The 19,108-nt window shown below is 37.9% G+C and overlaps 1 protein-coding gene across 1 annotated transcript in view; it reads left to right on the top strand.

The window, feature by feature from the left end:
• The window catches only part of PPP3CA (protein phosphatase 3 catalytic subunit alpha), a 320,751-nt gene extending 309,919 nt beyond the window's left edge, over window positions 1-10,832 (top strand). The window contains exons 12-13 of the mRNA XM_077815075.1: window positions 3,106-3,203; window positions 9,111-10,832. Coding sequence (XP_077671201.1) covers window positions 3,106-3,203; window positions 9,111-9,307 — 295 coding nt within the window. The 3' untranslated portion in view covers window positions 9,308-10,832. The remainder of the gene's footprint in view (window positions 1-3,105; window positions 3,204-9,110) is intronic.
• Window positions 10,833-19,108: the final 8,276 nt, after the last annotated feature.

Raw genomic sequence — 19,108 nt, 5'->3', positions numbered from 1 at the left:
CCGTCTTTCCTAAAGTATGGCGCCAAGAACTGGACAGAGCACTCCACCTGGGGCCTCACTTGTGCCGAGAAGTGTGGAATAATTACTTCCCACATCCTACATATGACTCTCCAGTTAACACACCTCAAAATGATATTACCCTTTTTTTGCAGGTGCATCACATTGTTGACTGGTATTCAATTTGTGATCCAATGTAAACCCCAAGATCATTTTCTGTAGTACTACCACCTAGCCAGTTATTTCCCGTTTTGTAGTTACACATTTGATTTTTTTTTCCTTCCGAAGTGTACTACATTGCACTTGTCTTTATTTAATTTAGTCTTGTTGTTTTCAGACCAATTCTCCAATTTGTCCAGGTCATTTTGAATTCTAATTCTGTCCTCTAAAGTGCTTGCAATCCCTTCCAGCTTGATGTCATCCACAGATTTTATAAGCAGACTCTTCACTCCATTAGCCAAGTCATTAATGAAAAATATTGAATTGTACTGGACCCAGGACAGTCCCCTGTGGAACTCCACTAGATGTATTGTCCCGGGTTAGACAGCAAACCATTGATAACTATTCTTTGAATATGGTTTTTCAACCAATTGTGTACTCATTTTATAGTAATTTCTTCTAGACCATATTTCCCTATTTGACTCAGATTTGCCACACTTTTGTGGACATGGGTTGGTAGAAGTCAGACTAGGACCTGGAACCACCCCCGATTTCTGGTGTCTTTTGCATAGGGATGTTCACTTCTACTTATTTAAGCCTCTGCTGTCTCTAAAAACTATTTTTAGCTAGTTCCCAAAAAAGCCTTTTTTAGACATCCAGAAAATCATATACTACTGCACTTCACTCACAGTATGAACACGTCCAGATCATCAGCTTCTGAGCCAGAATAGCCATAACCTCCTTAGCTATACACCGTGAAAGTGAGTTGACACATGGCCATTTTGACATAACTTGGATAGAAAGCTGCTTTCCACATACGTAAAGCTCATAATGTATAAGATCCATTGGCTATTAACACCTCAAAATCAGGGGATAAAATGGCATTTCACTCTTTTGCTAATTTCCCTAAGAAAAAGTCATCATACAAAGGTAGGTTTAGGATACATCACATAATGCCACAAGTGACACCATTTCTGCATGACATCGGTGCTTCATGATAGTACCACATAAATAATTTCAAGTGAACTATATTTTTGAGATCATATTTTTATGGTGGAAATAAAATACCTGAGCAGCAAAAGAAAAGGGAGAAGAAGGCTATGCTGAAATTCAGGGCGAGCAAAAAAAAAAATATATATATATATATATATATATATATATATTAATTAAAAAAATATACTGTGTTACAGTAAGTACTTGGGAAATACTGAATTTATTCTTAATTTAACAAAACAGAAATTTCAGAAAAATACCGTTTACAAATACCCTGTAACGGTAAATCCGTAAGAAATATTGGAATCATTTTCCAAGATCAATCACAAATTAGGTGAAGTGACCATTCAAAATGCAGGTTATGAATTTACTCTCAGAAATCTATTATCAACTGAGGGCTCTGAACCTTGCTTGATGTTTTAATACCCTCCAATGTGATAGAAATGCAGTGTTAATTCTGCTTGACATTCAGACCTTTGCTTGTGGCCTGATTGGAGTATAGAGGAAGAGAGAATCTGACTTGCGTTCTTAAATCATGAAAACAATCTGCATAATCTTCAGGCTGTAAATAGAATCTAACATTTATATGCTGCAGGGGAAAGAGATAAGCTCTTAAATACAGAAATCTGTGGGCCCTGCATTATTACTAAACAAAAACAATACTTAACTTGACAGCTCTTGGCGTTAGTAGAGAAAAATACATTACCAGCTAGTGTACTTGGGGCCAAATTCTGCATTTGTGTGTGTGCATTTTGGTTTCCATCAGATTAACATAATTTCACATTTCAAAGAAAAATACAATAACATTTGCTTCTCTTAAAGAAATTGGGGCAGTTTTCAGTTTTTGCTGAAAAGCAAGTATCAACTCAAACAACATTATACTTCTTTAAAGCAATATTGAGATTCTTTTCAAGCTGTTCAGTCATTGTGATGAGTTGTTCTTCCTTATGCTGTTCCTCGTGCATTCAAAAGGATACATTTTACACTTCTATATTTGGAAACCTGCAAAACTTACTCCTCAAATTTCCTAAAATGATTTTCCTTGAGGGCATGAACTAAGCTAATTTACTGTCATTTTCACAGTAGCAGTAGTGAAGTTAAGACTCAAACTTCCCGTCAACTTAATGCTTTTGCTTATTGCTGGGTACCTTATAATGATTGACAATCAGCTAATTATGTACATGGCTACTAGTCTAGATGGTGGGTTTTTTTTAAAAAAAAAAAACCCTGATTTGGGAGAATGTGGCATAGGAATGGGTTAAATGTGTTACTAACAAATGCTATTACTCCTCTGGTCCCACTGCTCCCATGTTGATGGCTTAGAGCAGGGGTGGCCAAACGTACTGACCCTCCAAGCCACATCAGATGAACTTCAGAAGTTACAGAGCCGGGATTTGCCTGCTGGGGCTTGGGGTTTCTGCCCTGCGGGAGGCACCTACCAAGGCTCAGGGCTTCAGTGTTGCACCTGCTGAAGCCCTGAGCCCCAACAGGCACGCCCCACAGTGCTGAAGCTCCCCTCTGCATGCCCCTCCCACCTGGGTCAGGTAGGTGGAGAAGGGGGGGCAGTCCACGAGCCGAACTTGAACTTTAAAAGAGCCAGTGGGGCCACCCCTGGTTTACAGCAACATTACAGTGTCTGTATATATTTGCATACTTACTTCTACAGGCCCAAGTTACATTATTAGCTGAATAACAGCCCATATCCAGTACTGTGTATTGGGGAACTCACTTCTGTGCAGAGGACCTGGGCAACTTGAAACCTCAAGTAAGGCATAAGTGAGACTTCAGTGGTTCCTCATGCAGGCCCTTTGCACAGGGGCAAAGACAGCCTAAACATTAAAACGGCACTAAGATGAGGATGCAACTCGTATTGTTGAATGTATTTTCCTCAGTCCAACCGTTTGTGTTCCAATCCTAGAAAAGAAAAATTACTGATTTTATTTTTCCTCTCTACAGAGAAGAGAGTGAGAGCGTGCTGACACTGAAAGGTTTGACTCCAACAGGAATGCTGCCCAGTGGTGTACTCTCTGGAGGGAAGCAAACTCTGCAAAGCGGTAAGCATGTTTGTGTGCCATTCCATGTATAAAACAATAGACTGAACTGCAGAAGCCAAGGAAAAATAATCACAATCTTCCAAAGGAAAAAATTAAAGTACAAAATAAAACAGATGGTTTGTAATACTTGCTCATGTGTGAGTAGTTCTTATAAGGCCACTTTTCAAGTCTTATTATGTCCCACTGATTTTCAGAGAGAGAAATCAGAAAATAAACTTTACAAGCATGATAAATCAGCATTACCTATAAAGTACTTTCTATTCCACCCAGTTCATAGGAAAAAAATAGAGACTATACAAACTCTTTTGCTATTCCCAGTACTGCAGATTCAGCATAAATAATGACAATCAAACTGTATTCTGTCTGCTATCTTCTCCTTCCTCATTGAGAATCACCAACAAAAATAGTTCTAGAATTGGAATTTATCTTCTGACGATTCTAAATGAAGATGTAAGAGATACATAAAAGAAAGCAATTTCACAATCTGCATGAATCTGAAGTAAGGTATTTATTAATACTCTGGTCACTATGTATGCAAGCACAATACACTTTTTCTTTCCAATTTTGTAGAAAGACATGTTACAGGGATATTGTAAGTATGTAGCAGGGATACATTTGATGTAATATTCCTCTGAGAATTTGGAGTTGCAAAAGCGTGTTTAATACTGTATTACTATATGCTCTCTTTTTTTTGTTTATCGTTCAATATATGCCAGGCACCCAAGAATGTTTTATATTTCTATAGTATAGTTCTGTTGTCAATACATGTGAGAAATGGAAATTCACTTTATATTTTTAACACAGTCTCAGCCTCTTATTTTCCTGTTTCCTTCCTGGAGTATTCTTTCTCTTTGTATTTTTCCCTTTACTGTCTCTTTTCTCTTACCTAGAAGATTCAGGTATTCTGTGGTGTGGTTTTTTTTGTTTGTTTGTTTGGGGGCGGGAGGAGGGGAGGAGGATGTGACTTGTGTGTTACACAGAGAGTAATGATCTGCTTTGAAAATGCTGCAATATGATTCACCAGAATGCCCATCTCAGTGTTTCGGTAGAATTATGGTATTTATCCAGACTCTTCTCATTATCGTTTCTTTAGACTTGTCAGAGAATTTGGTCCAAGGAAAATGTTATTGTCATCTAGTCAAAAAATTAGGAACCAAACTCACTTAGAATGATGCCAAAAAGTTCTAGTTAAAATGACTAAAAGGAAAATCCCCTCATACTGCAGCATTCTGGCTTAGTAAAACATTCCTATACACAACCCATTACATTAGTTAACACAGAGTACACCATTCACCAACTATTCTGATATCTACATAGTTTGTTAGCACATTTTCATAGTACTATATGTATTAACAGAAAATTTGACCCATAAGTTCTGTGGAAGTATACATTTCAGTAGTCATTATTTATTTCTAATGTGTCAGTGCTACTTTGGATCCAGTTAGTCATCTTAATTTCTAACCACAGTCATTATATTTCTTTTAGTTTTTTGTTTCATTTTTGTTTCTATTTTTCAAGTCCCTTGATTTACCATCCTCTTACTTTTTAGCCTGCAAGATATAGGCTCACTGTTGTGTGTGTGGATTCCCATGGGTGACTTCTCCATGCAACAGGACGACAATATACGTCTTTTAGCATTGATCTCAATCTATATTTAACATAACTACAAAAAACTTATTTTTTTATTTAAAAAAATCATCTCAAGTTGAAGAAAAGGGGAAAAGCTAGAAGCTTTGACTCTTAATCTGTTTTCTGAAGTAGTAGGTTTTTTATCAAAATTTCTTAATAAATATCTTGGCTGTGCCATCATTAAGTTCGATTTCATTTCCTGACCCCTTCAGCTTCAGAGTCTCTGGCTGTAAGAACAAATTCAAACTGACTAGTTATTTTGAATAGGGATATTTTTTAAAAAAATTGATCAACAATGGTGTACGTTACAGAGCAGCAACCTCCTAACCATAAAAGTTTCTGACCAAGCTGTTATATTTTTGCTACCAGCAGCTTTAAATCTCATATTTATCCCTTCCGTGTGTTAAATACCATCTGATTTAAAATGTTAAAAATGCTTGGATTTCAAAGATGATTGTGTAATGAGGGAGGTATGCAGATAGAGCTGGGACATGCATTGATACTGAGCTAACTTGCAAGTAAAAGAGACACAGTTTGTATTAACCCTCTGTCGTCTTCTTTTGGTTTTTTAAGTCAGGAAAGAGAACAAATGTTTATATTACCAGTTGTAAATTTTGCCCTTTTCTCTTAAATGACATTTCAGTCCTGTGCAGTACTAATAGCAACTAGTGTTCTCCAAACTGAGATAATAAATGGTGTGAATTTCTTCTGCTGGCTTTATGCCACTTCCCTCCTGCCCTTTTTGACACATTTTTTGGTAAATGCTGCAGTAGTTTTACAGCACACTGTGTAGGTCAGATGCACAATGACAATTTTTGTCAGCTTCTTTGAGTTAAAAGAAAATTTGTCAAATTTGTTTTTTTTCTTAAAGTTTAATTTGTGAATCCTTCAGCTTCCCAAAACATTTTCTACCGCTCAAACCAGCCTGCAAACTAGACCTATTCTGTTCCTTGTATAGCATTTCTGTGTTGTCTTCTGTGCCGAAATCCAGCACTTACAGTAACATTAGTTATTAGCTCCTTTGCTATTCACTGACTTGTTCTTAGAGTTAAAATCCTCTGCTCATTTTTCTCATTCGTTTTGCTACCCCCTTTCTTCCCTTCAGCGACTGTTGAGGCTATTGAGGCTGATGAAGGTAAATTGGCCAGTCCCCTTTCTGTTGTTGCTGCAACAGATAAGGGCTCTGCTGGGTGTATTCATTTTGCTGTAGCTTGTACAGATTGTGTGGGTGTTGGGCTAACAATTGTGGCTCGGTATTAACCAAAGTATACTTGCTTTAAAGGGGAAAGTCTTTTTGTTGTGTTGTTTTTTTCTTAAAGGTACAATGATGTTCTAATTTGTGTACATTAAACTAAGTACTGAGTAGCGTGACAAGGGGACTTTTAGCTGAAAGAGAAAGGGACATGGCAGCTGTTAGTAAATGCTCTTTGACACATAACTCATAAGCTGTATTCTTAGGGCTGAATCATTTCTCTGCCTCAAATCATTTTCAGCTATCATTGATAAAGAAGAAAACAGGCAACTTTATAAACATGGTTGGGGGTGGCAGGGCTGAAGTCACTAGTAAAGAAGTAATTTTGAATGGTTCTTTGTTACAGTTCAACATGTTTTTTATGTCTCTCTAAAAAGTAAAACATGAGACATTTGTCTGCAAGATGTCCGTTTCTTCTAGTAGTATCAGTTAACGTGCTGGGTATTTATATTAGAGCAACCATTAGCACCAGCACCATCTAAGCTACAGATCTAAAGAGACTGGCTGCCTCAGAAGATTTATGAATGCTTAGTATTGCAAACTTTGGTGCTTTTATTGATGATCCTTTTAATTTAATCCACATGCAATTTTATTAACCATACTGTTAAGATCTAACTTTATATTTAAATAAGTATACACAGTATGCAATCAGTAATGTAAAGTTTTGGAAGAAGAATTTCAAAGTTCCCCTTTAAAACAAAATTCTTTTCAGTTGTATTTTGTTCTTGCCCCCCTAAAAATAGTTGACTTTTTAGCAAAAAAAAATCTCGTTGTCATGGTCGTTTGGTATGATGATAAAAGTGCCTTTTTTGGCCATTTGAATTTTTTTGATCTGTATAAAGCAGTGAACACAATTGTAGAACAAAATAAGTAAGAGAAAATACAACTGCTTTCTAAATAGCAGTGAGTGAGCTGCTATTTATGTTGGAATTATCTATTCCTATTGGCAAATTCTAATCTGCAGTGTGCATTCTCGTTGACAGTTTGGCTGTTTTCTGTGATTTCTGTGACTATGTGTCGTGTTTAGTAAACTCTCAGTGTCAACTGCTAATACTCGTTGTCTGACCAGCAACTACAGCAGAGCACATTCTTCAGCACTCAGGTTTATAATATGTCTGCTTGAAATAAAACTGATTGAATGCAAGCCCCATTCCAGGAATATTCATTCTTCAAGTTATTCCTTCATTTGCCATTATCACTGGTTAGCCACTATAACCATACATATTTTTACTAAATAAAGCAAACAAATGCCAGATAAAAGGTTATTTCCCCTTATAAGCATCACTGTAGTTGTTCACTGGGGCCTGATCCTGTGAGACGATCAGCACCCACAACTTCCAATGGGCTGAGAACCTTGAAGGGTCAGCCTGCAGAAGAGGAGACAAGATTTCCAGCTTAACACAGCCACCGTCTGTTAAATTTTCTTTAAGGGTTTGGCATTGGTGTTCATTAGACATCTTTATTTTAGGGGTGGAATTAAAGAAGAAGCTTTGCTGTGGGCCTTGCCCTCTTTCGACTTCTCCTCCCCCTTCAATTGAGTAATCACCATTATGTTAAATTAGTATATGTTAAAATAGTATATGCAAAAAAACCCATGCACATCAAAGTTTACTTGAAATATGAAACATCCATTAAATTGGTTAAAGAAATTAATCCTGAGGAACAAATTAGTGCACACCTTTGCACAGGAATGGTTGGCAAAATTTACGCATGACAGCTGCTTTTCACGCTCCCCACAAAATTCAGTGAGTGGTATGTTGGTACCAGGGACTTTTTTGTAAGAGATACTAAGAAGAAAAGTGCTAGCCACTTCAGAGTTGGGAGAAGATGCTGAATTTACAGAAACTTTTCTTTTTGGTAGGGTGTGGTTCTGTTGGGTCAGATTGGGAGGGGAAATGTTTATCTCTCAAACTCCTTTACCTTGTTGTCCCGGCAAGTTTGCGGGTTCCTGGTACTAATACACCATCTCTGCTATGTGGCATGTTAAGGTAGAAGTATAACAAAAACGCAACCAACGTTCTGGAAATACGGTAAATTGATTTGATTTTGAATAGACGAGAAAAATGCACGGAAGGCTACAAAAAGTTATATTAATGGCTGTCAACAACTCTTTGCCTACAGTGCCTTTTTTTCTTCTGTTTTAAATAGATGTCTCTTCAAAAATAAGTCCTGTAATAAAATAGTTGTATCAGATTCTACAGATAGTTTTGCCTAATCTGTGGACACCTGCTGAGATCAATGAAATTGTCATTGCTGAAGGACAGATTCATTGACTTTTTAAATTCAGTTATTGGGTCCTATGCTGATATATTTTCAAAGTTAAGAGGAACAAATATGCCAGAAGAATGATATTTTTAGTCCATGTCATACTGAATTACTCCAGTTTAACCAAATTACTTTCTAGGACCCAGGGGATGACAGGGAAAGTTACTGCTCTTGAGTAACACATGAGCAGTTGATCCGTGATTAAAAAATTGTAAGGCATTCCAAAAGGATTATAGGACTATCCCTGTTTGATATCTTTAATGTGTATCCATCAAATTGATCACTCTGTGCCATACATGATTTCTGATTGGCACAGTATGTAAGTCTTTATTCAGTCCTTACTCCAAAAATAAGTCCTTGAAAGTTTGCCAGAGTAAGGATGCTAAGGTTGGACACAAGGTTTGTAAGGCTTTAATTTATTACAACGAAGTATAGATAGATAGTCATTTTGCCTTGAGCACTGCTCATAATTACAAATTGTAGCTTTATGTCAGCTTCATAATATTTTAAGCCAAACTCAAGTGGACAAAAAGATATTAGAATTTAATCTTGTTGAAAGACATTTGGTTTGCGAGAGACATTGGTTGTTAACTTTTCAGTTTTTTCCAAATATGGTAAGAAGTCTATTGTGCTATCAGATTTTGTCATTTTGTTCATCACAATGAGGGAATTTCTCAGTTACTGACTGTTGATAAATTGATAAAATACCAACAGTTTGACTTTGCTAACTTCCTTCTTTTTTTTAATAATCCTTTATTTAGCTATCAAAGGATTCTCACCACAGCATAAGATCACTAGTTTTGAAGAAGCCAAAGGCTTAGATCGAATTAATGAGAGGATGCCTCCTCGCAGAGATGCCATGCCATCTGATGCCAACCTTAACTCCATCAACAAGGCAATCTCCTCAGAGACTAATGGCACTGACAGCAATGGCAGTAATAGCAGTAATATTCAGTGACCACTTCCTGTTTTTTTAGCTGCAGGGCATGATGGGATTGCTGCACATCAACGGTTGGATGTTCTTGCCTCTGATAATAGCTTACTTGCTCTGGGAGCCAGATGTTGGAGTCAGTTTACAATATCATCTAAGAGGAGATAGTAAACTTTATTTTGGTGGGTGGGGGGTGGGGGCTAAACACCTCCTTTGGATATGCCTTTAAAATGCTTATAGAAATATGAAAGCTAATGCTGGTATATATTGCAAAGTTAGGGGAATTGAACATGTTTTCCTACTGCATTGGGAACTTCTAGATATGTTACTGAAAGGCCTTTTATTATGTTACTGGACATGAAAACTTTGTCTAATTTCTTACTAACTATTGTACGTTTACAGTTGCAGCACTAAATATGGATGACATCAAAACATTTTTAACAAAATGATGTACAAACTAAATAAGGACTATTTATTGATAATGTTTTGCTACTCTTGTCAGACAATGGCTATAAAATAAATTAGGCAGTCTTTAAAAATATAAAAACAGAATGTTGCAAATTTGTTAAAAATGCCAAAAAAGGAAAAAAAAAAAGACAGTTTAATTTTGTACAGATTATGCTTACCTCAGGTTTCTTTAGTGTGCTTCAATGCCCTTCTTTAAATATAACACTTATCTTACTAATTTGGCAGCAAGTATCTTTTTCTTCAACTTAAAAAAAACTGGAATAATGCTACCATTTATCTTTTTTTTTTTTTTTTTTTGCTGTTTATATTTAGGGGGGGTTGTTTGTTTTTTGGGGGGCAGTTTTTCGTAAATCAAGTCTTGGTTGTGGCTTGCTGAATTTAAATATTTATGAGTGGTGCATTTTTAAGTATAGTGAACAAGACACCATATTAAGTGCAGTGAAAAGCATCTATATTCTGTAAAAATCTGCCTATGCATGTTTTTTAAGAAAAAAATTGGCTGTATAGGCCTGTATGGGACTGTAATGCGCTTAGTGGTCTGACTTATACTGGAAATGTATGTATACTGGCGTACTTTATATTCTCTAAAAAAAAAAATGCTTAATGCCTTTGAAATTTTGTAATCAAAAAGAGCTTTGAAAAATCTAAGGGGGAAAGTATTCTTAAAAAGTTTTTAACATAAGCTTGTCAGTGCACATATAGATGGTTAGCATGTTTAGCAAACCTTGTGAAATTTAAATAAGTTTGTAGTTACATGTGAAACTCTAAATGCATGATAACTGTTAATGTCATAATGGTTTAGTCATTTAGTTATGTTCTGTCATGTGCCACAAAATGTGTAATTTTTTCACTTTTTTCCCTTTGTATATCAGTTACGGGTTACAACTGGTTCATTTTAAAAAAGAAAAACAAAACAGTCCATTGATATTTTTTAACAATTGTATAAGTGCCCAAGTAATTCACTACAGCCTACAGCCTTGCCTTTGTAATTTGACTTCTGAAATGTTGGCAATCAAAGCATGCACTTGTAATGATGAAAAAAGCATTTTATATTACTACTCAATAAAAATGTGCATGAATTTAAGGTGCTTTTCTCTCTCTGGCTGAATCTCTCAAGCATGCATGCTCCTACACACACCTTGTTCTCATTATTTCCTTTTTTTCATACAGAAGAAAAGACATCCATTTAGGAGATAAATGCCACAGGATGGCTTGAAACTTCTAGTGAAAGGTCATCTTTTTACTAAAGACAAAATAATTTATTACCAAGTTGTTTCAGAGTTCTTGGATGTTTCAACTGTAATAAAGAGCTGAAAACGGCCATTATTTCTGTTTTTCCCCAAATTCCAAGCCGAGTTGTTTTTCTCCTACACTGTGTACCGTGTACTGCAACTATTCTGACAAACAATGTGAAAAGCTTACTGTGTGCCCTATTTCACTGCTCTTTCTAGTGTCTTATATTTCCCATACACTTTCCTCTTTCTAGCTAACATCATTGCAGGTAGGTTAACCAGATATCCCAATTTTATAGGGACAGTCCTGATTTTTGGGTCTTTTTCTTATATAGGCTCCTATTACCGCCATCCCAATTTTTCACACTTGCTATCTGGTCACCCTAATTGCAGGTTTAGCTTGCAGCAATGGATAGTGTATTTCTGCGCTGTATCCAGGCTGGACGTTCTGATTACACTCTGTGGCCATAGGCCTCCAAAGCCTTCTGTGTTGAAGCAAAGCAATACTTCTTTTTTGGATTTCTGAATAGAAATTCACATTGACAGAAAGTTTATGGACTTAACCCTGAAGTAGAACATGAAGATACTCTTCTTCTGTTCTGATTATTTTTAAAAAATCCAGTTGAAATCCTAAATTCTTGGTTTTGGTTTTGGTTTTTTGTTCTGGCTTGTAAATCGTGAAGATATAATTGCAGGTGGTGAAGAGCATCTCTCTCATATTAGAAATGAACAAGTGGAACAGACAAATCTTGGACATGTTCCTAGTCAGTTCTATTCTGCACTTAGCTGAAATAGCGTAATTTCTAATGACACTTAAGAACTCTTCGAGATGCTAAGATTTAAAGCCTTCATTTTGTTCAAACACGAAATTTAACACCTTCTGTCTGGCTTCTTACTCCTTTTTGTGTCCTTCGTCTTTCCTCTACTTCCGAGTCTCTTGTGCTCTTATTCGAGCAGGAAATGCTCATGACAGCAATGGTCATCAGTATTGCATTGGTTCTCCTTTGAGGTGCCATTATTAACCATTGATTTGGTGTCTCACTTAACACTAAAACATCTGTGTTAATGAGTGTCTTTTCCCTATTCACCATGTTTCCTATTGATTTGGCAGAATAAAACATAGGATAAAATCACAGCTGTTCCATGATATCCAGGACTCAGTGATAAGAAGGTAAAAAGAATAATATAAATCTATAATTGGTTTTCGCAGATCACGATAAGAAAAAATAAGTCCTTCAAAGAAGATGGGAACAGAGGATAGTTATCCATCTGTTCTAAAGAATAATATTATCAAATGGTCTTTACAAAAAAATGTTATGAAAGTTTGCATGAAATTGCAATATAGCTCTTGGCCTGACCAGTCATGCTTATTTACCAGACTGTGGACCTTATCAGTGAGCTCAGTCTCAACAGCCAATGCCCCGATCAGTCAGTGAGTTTACAAGTCTTATCTAACTGGCAATGAAAGTACAGGGAAACAAAGAACTGTAGAGTAGTGAAGGTTTATTTCAAAAACCCCGCACTTCTCCGTTAGGAGGTGTTTTAAATTCTTGCTATTTATCAAAAGCAGACAAAAATTAATGGATGTGGCATAAAGCAAAGCATAGAGTGTAGTCTCAGGACGTGCGCAGGCTCACACAAAGATAGCTTCTGCTCTGTGCAGTATTGATTCCCTCCACACCAGGTTAGAGCAGTCTGAGAGTTACTCTAGTATATGCCACCTGCAAACATGTCCAAGGGGCTAAAAATGCCATTCAAAGGTCAGCATGGTACATATCGGCCTGACAACCCCCTTCCCTCCAGCCATGTTTTCTTTTCCCTGCTGCGCCAGCTGCCAGAAAAGAGTGCCTGGAGTAAGAGGTCTGTGCCACTGAAGGATTCCCTTAGAGTGAAATGATTCTCCACAGGCTGTTTACACTGGCTTTAGGATTGAATTATGTTGGTGTGGCAGAAAGCAGCTGCAGAATACCCATGGTATGGCCCTGTGTAGTTTCATCTCTACTGCATAAGCCATAATAAAACAGTAAAACAAATGGCTGATGCGAACAGCAAGATTTAAAATTTGATTTTCTTTCCAACCACCCTGTGTCTTCTATAGGGAAAAGGGTTTGTTTCTTCTGATGCTCTTTATGTGCATGTTGTGAACAACATAGTAATAGTCCTTGTAAATTATTCAGCATTTTGAGAGGTCACTACTAGGTGTTAACTATTTCTAAACCTTGTCCAGTGGCCCCACAGAACTGTGCTTGCCACAGTCATATTTGTTAGGCCAGAGTTGCAAACATCTCATCCAACTTTTCCAGAATTTGGAGTGTTCTGGCTCAGGGTCACTTTTGTTGCTAGCAAGGACCCAGTGTGAGTTCCCTGACCAGTGTGAATACAGTTTCTGAGAACTGTGCTAGTTAGGGTGACCAGATGTCCCGATTTTATAGGGACAGTCCCAGTTTTGGGGGCTTTTTCTTATATAGGCACCTATTACCCCCTACTCCTTGTATTACCCCCCGATTTTTTACACTTGCGATCTGGTCACCCTAATGCTAGTCAAATCATGGTCAGGAAAGCTGCATTAGCATTGCTTGTTAAAATAGGTCTGCTCCCAACGTGGTGAGAGCCTAACTTTGCTACTTGGGAAGCAAACCGAAGAGGACGTTCAAACCCAGAAACTATCCTTTTAAGGATGATTTCTATATACATTTTTTAAAATGATTTAAAATTACAACAGAACGTCAAAGTTCCGAACACCTTGGGAATGGAGGTTGTTTGTAACTCTGAAATGTTCATAACTCTGAACAAAACGTTCTGGTTGTCCTTTCAGAAGTTTACAACTGAACTTTGACTTACTACAGCTTTGAAACTTTACTATGCAGAAGAAAAATGCTGCTTTCCTTTTATTTTTTTTTAATAGTTTATGTTTAACACAGTACGGTACTGTGTTTGTGCTTTTTTTTTTTTTTTTTTTTGGGGGGGGGTCTCTGCTGCTGCCTGATTGTGTACGTCCAGTTCCAAATGAGGTGTATGGTTGACTGGTCAGTTCGTAACTCTGGTATTTGTCACTCTGAGGTTCTACTGGAGCTTGGAGATTTCTTAAAAATCTGTATCCTTCCTCTCCAAGATACCTTAGCTCAGCTTACAGTTGAGACTGCCAAATCGTATCACTTCCTGTGAAGAGAAGGATGTGAGTGTCTCAGTTTCAGGATAGCTGCACCTTTAATCCCCCTCCATTGTCTACTCAAGGAATGCCCCCTTCCAGTGTCAGGCCTTCAGTTGTCACCTCTCTCTGGGCAGGGACCTGGATCCCACTACTTGCCGACCAGGAATTTAGGCTTGCAACTCCTTGCATTTCACTGCAATTAAGTCCAGTCCCTGCTTTTTGCTTTCTTTCCTAGGATAATGACAGTGTCTTACAACTCTTTCAAAGCAGAGTTACGTTTCTTTACAAACAAAACAATACAGAGAAAATACACAACGATAACAGGATCTAATCACTTTATCAGTAGCTCCCCATCGGTCCTATGGAGATCCTGGCATGTTGTCTTTCCAACCCTTCAACAGGGCTGGGTCCACCCTTGGACAAAAGCTTATGTGCATTTGCTGAATCAAAACTCCCTTGTATCTGATTAAACTCAGGTTTTTATACTAGAAGTCCTTTCTTTGTCTCCTGGGGCTTTTGGTACCTTTTTGGACCAGTATGTGCAAACCACCACAGGGAGTGGTACTTCCCAGGAACTGCAGTAATCACCACCCACTGATTTTAGCTCCTGGAGGAGCTCCATGGAGTGAAATATAATCCCTAATCTACAGAGCTACATAGAACATTCATAATCTTAATGTAATACAGTCCCTAAAGATACTACATGTGGCTGCAATAATTGTCACAGAGAGTACCTTCAACTTCAAATTTTAAAAAGCAAGCAGAAAACTTTTTTTTTTTTAATAGTTTACAGCTCTCTTGGATAAAGTTACTTTTATGGAGGGTTTTTTTTCTTCACAGTTCATTTTTAACAATTGAAGACAATTAGTTTCACATGTTCAAACTTACTGGAAAACAGTATGAAATACACAATTACTAGTAGGACAGACACAGCTGGGATAATGTGCATTTTGTTAAACATTTTTAAAAAGTACATGAAAGTGTCTAGTTACTGTAGTATAGAAAATGAGAGACTGGGAAACTTTTTGCAGTTAGACTTTTTCAATATTCTTGGCATCAACTAATTTTGGAATCACAAAACCAGTATGAGTCCACAAACCATCTCTCCTGTAATTTAAACCTATAAGATTTTCCCCAAGGCTGCTTTGACTTCAGAAAAGATAATATGGCAGCTGTTTATTAGCATTAGAAGTATCCCTCTAATGCTAAGCTGGCCGAAGTGTGTGGTAAATACTTAATGAAACATATACTGTATGCATAATTTTCTTCCTCTCTCTCCTCTTTTTTCCCCCCTCTCTCTTTCCCTCTGCCCATGGTCATCTTAATCTTTTCCACTATTTTTTTGTTTGGTTTTTATTCCTTCTCTTATTGGCTCAAATGTCCTAATATAGCAAAACAAAACCGGTGTCTCTTACGGCCTTCACACAATAATAGTATGAAGCCACCACACAGGCATGACGGTGTCCAAATAAGCATGATTACTAAATATGTACAGTATGTGAGGCCCAGTTACATATACGTACTGCTGCTCTGGCGGACTTCTAAGGACTTGTCTACGCGGTCTTTTAGTTGACATCAGGAGGGTGTAAATTTTAGTCTGCACCAACATGCAGTGCACTCCCTGGGCTGTATGATCCCTGCTGGCATGCACTAAAAGTTCCCCAAGGCTCGTTAATGTAGTCCTGTCTCAACCAGTACTATGTTAACGCACACGAGGGATCTTTTAGTTTTAGTGTATGTCAACAGGATCCACAGAGGTCAGTTCGCATGTAACACACTCAGACCGACTAATATGTACACCCCTTTGGTGCTGACAAAAGCACTGTAGATGAGCCCTCAAACACAGAACACCGAGTGCCACTAGAGGGGGCTCACAAACTATATAAAGGGGTTTTACTCAATTCCTGTATGCTGCAACTTTTCCCCTTTAATGTAAAAGTACATGGTTAAAATGTTACACAATCATTACTATAATTAAATGTAAAACATGCTACAGATTAGGTCTGGGAGGGGGATTATAACTTGACTCTGGTTGATGACTTTGTGGATATACCAACAATAGCATCTGGAAGAGTGTCTGCACTTTCTCGGGTAGCAGTATCAGCAACAGCTTCCAGCTATGTAGTCTTAGGGTCACTTGTAGTACAAACAGGAGCATCACATCTCTGCAACTACGTTGTTTTTACAGGCTCAGTATTTTCAGTGGGTGTTCCTAGGGTAGAACATCCTGAGGAACTTGTGCTTGAAATTGGCCTATGTACTTTCTCCATGAAAATTTTGTTGCCACTTCTATCTGCTTATACCAGTGACATAATCACTCCAGGTTTCCACAAATTATCTCAGCAATCTCGGACTCAAATTTTTCTCCCAGTTCATTTTGACTATTGGTAGCCAAACTGTTTCTTAAAGTCCCTCTGTAGATGTGGTTTTTAACAAGCCCGTGTAAGACCTTCAATTGCAGGCCATAAAAAATAGCTCTGGCATCTGATTTGTAGTAACATGTACTGCATTTCTATAGACCGAGAGAAAATTCACAATCTTGGTTTGCAAGCTACCTTTGTCTGGACCCATCGCATGAATCAATTGTTTGACTGTCTGGATAAATTTTTTTCCATTAATCTATTTGTGGCAGGACGGTAACGAGATGATTTGATGTGTACAGTATCATTTCTTTTGACATTTTTTTTAAAATGTGAATAGTTCAATTATGACAATATTTTCGGGAACCCCAGTCCTTGAAAACAATAGTCTGAACATTTCCACTGTTTGTGCTGAATTAGCTGAATTCACACAGAACACTTCAGGCCATGGAAGTATACTGAAGTCAAAAACATAAGGTCACATACATGGCCCAGCGGAGTCGGTGTGGGTTCACTGACCGAGTAGTTGGCCACTCCTAAAGAAGCAAAGGAGCATGTTTAGGCTTATGTTGTATATGCTGACAACCTGGAGCTTGTTTTGCCATTTCCTCTATTTATTATCTCTCCCTGGCTGCCACACAACACTCAGCCAGGGCCTTCATTTTTACAATTCCCATGTGACCTTTATGTAATTCTTGGCACACAGGTGACCTGAGTTTCATAGGAATCAGCAGTTTGGTGCAACCCATCAGGTAATATCAATATATACATTTCACCATTGTTTTAGAATAAAGAAATGTGGAAACAGTTGTTTGCATGTATAAGACCATCCACTATGCATAAAGTCATACTTTAGCCAGAAATGGCTCATTTTAGTTTTGTACTGTACCTTGGCATTTGTCATTGACAAGGATTCATTTGTACCATGCAGAACACAGTGACAGTCTTCAGTTCCCCTTTAGTAATGTTACATCCTACTTCCAATGACAAAGCAATCTGCATTCACCTGTTGGTTGGTACTTGTGGTATCTTAATACTGAGCACCCAAGAATATCCCCCATCTTTGTAACCATGCTACAGCCATTGTCAGAACTCCTTTTTTGGGGTTAAAATTGGTGGTTCATGACCTATAACTAGAGTAAATCATTTTCCACACAGATATTGGTGAAACTTTGTAACTCCCCAGACTAAACTCAGCGCTTCCCGATCAATTTGAACAAAGTTATGTTCTCCAGGGATAAGTGATCTAGAAGCAAAGGCAATAGGCCTTTCAGTATGATCTTCCTTCCATCTGTTCCTAGTCCAGATGGGGAAGCATCACAAACTAACTTTAAAAGCAAAGATGCATTGTATTGTGTAAGAGATGCGATAACCTCTTGACCTCCATAAAAGCAACAGTATATTTTGTGAACCACCACTACTTCTGTCCATTGTGTTCATAGATGTCACAATGTTAGAACACAGGGTAACAGGCCATCCCCAGAAAGCAATATAATTGTGAAATGTTTTGTGGCTGGGATTCCCTGAGGCTAGCTTCAGCTTTGCCTTGTGACTTATGCAACCTCTCTTTATCAATGGTGTGGTCACAATCTGTAACTGAGTCTTTGACACATTCACATTTTTCCATTTTGCTCTAAGTCCAAGCTCAGCCAGCTTTCCAAGTAAAGAGGTGCTCCGTGTGCTCTTCCTCAATCGCTTCCCTGGCTAGTATATTGTCCAAGAAACACTAAGTGCTAGAAATACCCCAAAACACCTGGTAAAATTTGGCTCATGACTTGCTTCCAAACAGCGATTGTGAATGCTATCCCAAACACTAGCCTGTTACAGTGAAATCAACCTTAATATGTGTTAATCATTGGGTACTTCTGGTCACTCTCTTCAGTCTCCATTTGTAGGTAGGCTTGAGTGAGGTTGATCTTGGGGAAATGCTGACCATCAGCTAATCCAGCATATATATCCTTTATTCTAGGCAAAGGGTACTGATCCAATGCCACACTGAGTTAAAGGTACCCTTGAACTTACCACAGATATGGACGGCCCCATTACTTTGCATTACTGGCGCTATAGAGGTGCTCCAGTTACTCCAGGTAACCCTGAATCAAATTTGAGTCCTGTTGTGCTGAAGTTCTGCCTCAACTTTTGTCTGCATTACAAAAAGTACTGGACAAGCTTTACAAAGTTTCAGAACTGCTCTCCCTGCAAGCACAATTTTTGCTTTCATTTGCTTTAAGGTTCCTGTGCCCTCTTGAAAAACAGCACTCGCCTCTCCAAAAGTTAAGCTAATTTTTATTTTGGGCTGGAGTTGATATAATACCTCCAGACATTCTATGCTTCCCCAGTCCAGCTGAATTTCTCTCAGCTGTTCAGTGCCAAATAATGCAGGATGCCCTTGCTTCATAAAATAAAGGTTTAACATATGCTGTGTACAATTAGAATTACCTTCACTATAACAACACCCAAGGAAATGATGATTTCTCCGGCCTATGCTTTAAAAGGCTCTGAGGTTTTCTACGTCACATCTTTAAGTAGCCTCTGTGAAAGGACAGAAACAGCAGGCCCGGTGTGAAGTTCCTCTTTAAGTTTTACTCCTTCCACTAGTAAAGCAATCCAAACAACA

Source organism: Eretmochelys imbricata, chromosome 4 (genome assembly GCF_965152235.1).
Source record: "Eretmochelys imbricata isolate rEreImb1 chromosome 4, rEreImb1.hap1, whole genome shotgun sequence".
In the NCBI taxonomy this organism is placed as follows: Eukaryota; Metazoa; Chordata; order Testudines; family Cheloniidae; genus Eretmochelys; species Eretmochelys imbricata.
Note: the sequence above shows the minus strand (reverse complement) of the source record. Positions and strands in the feature narration are given on the sequence as shown.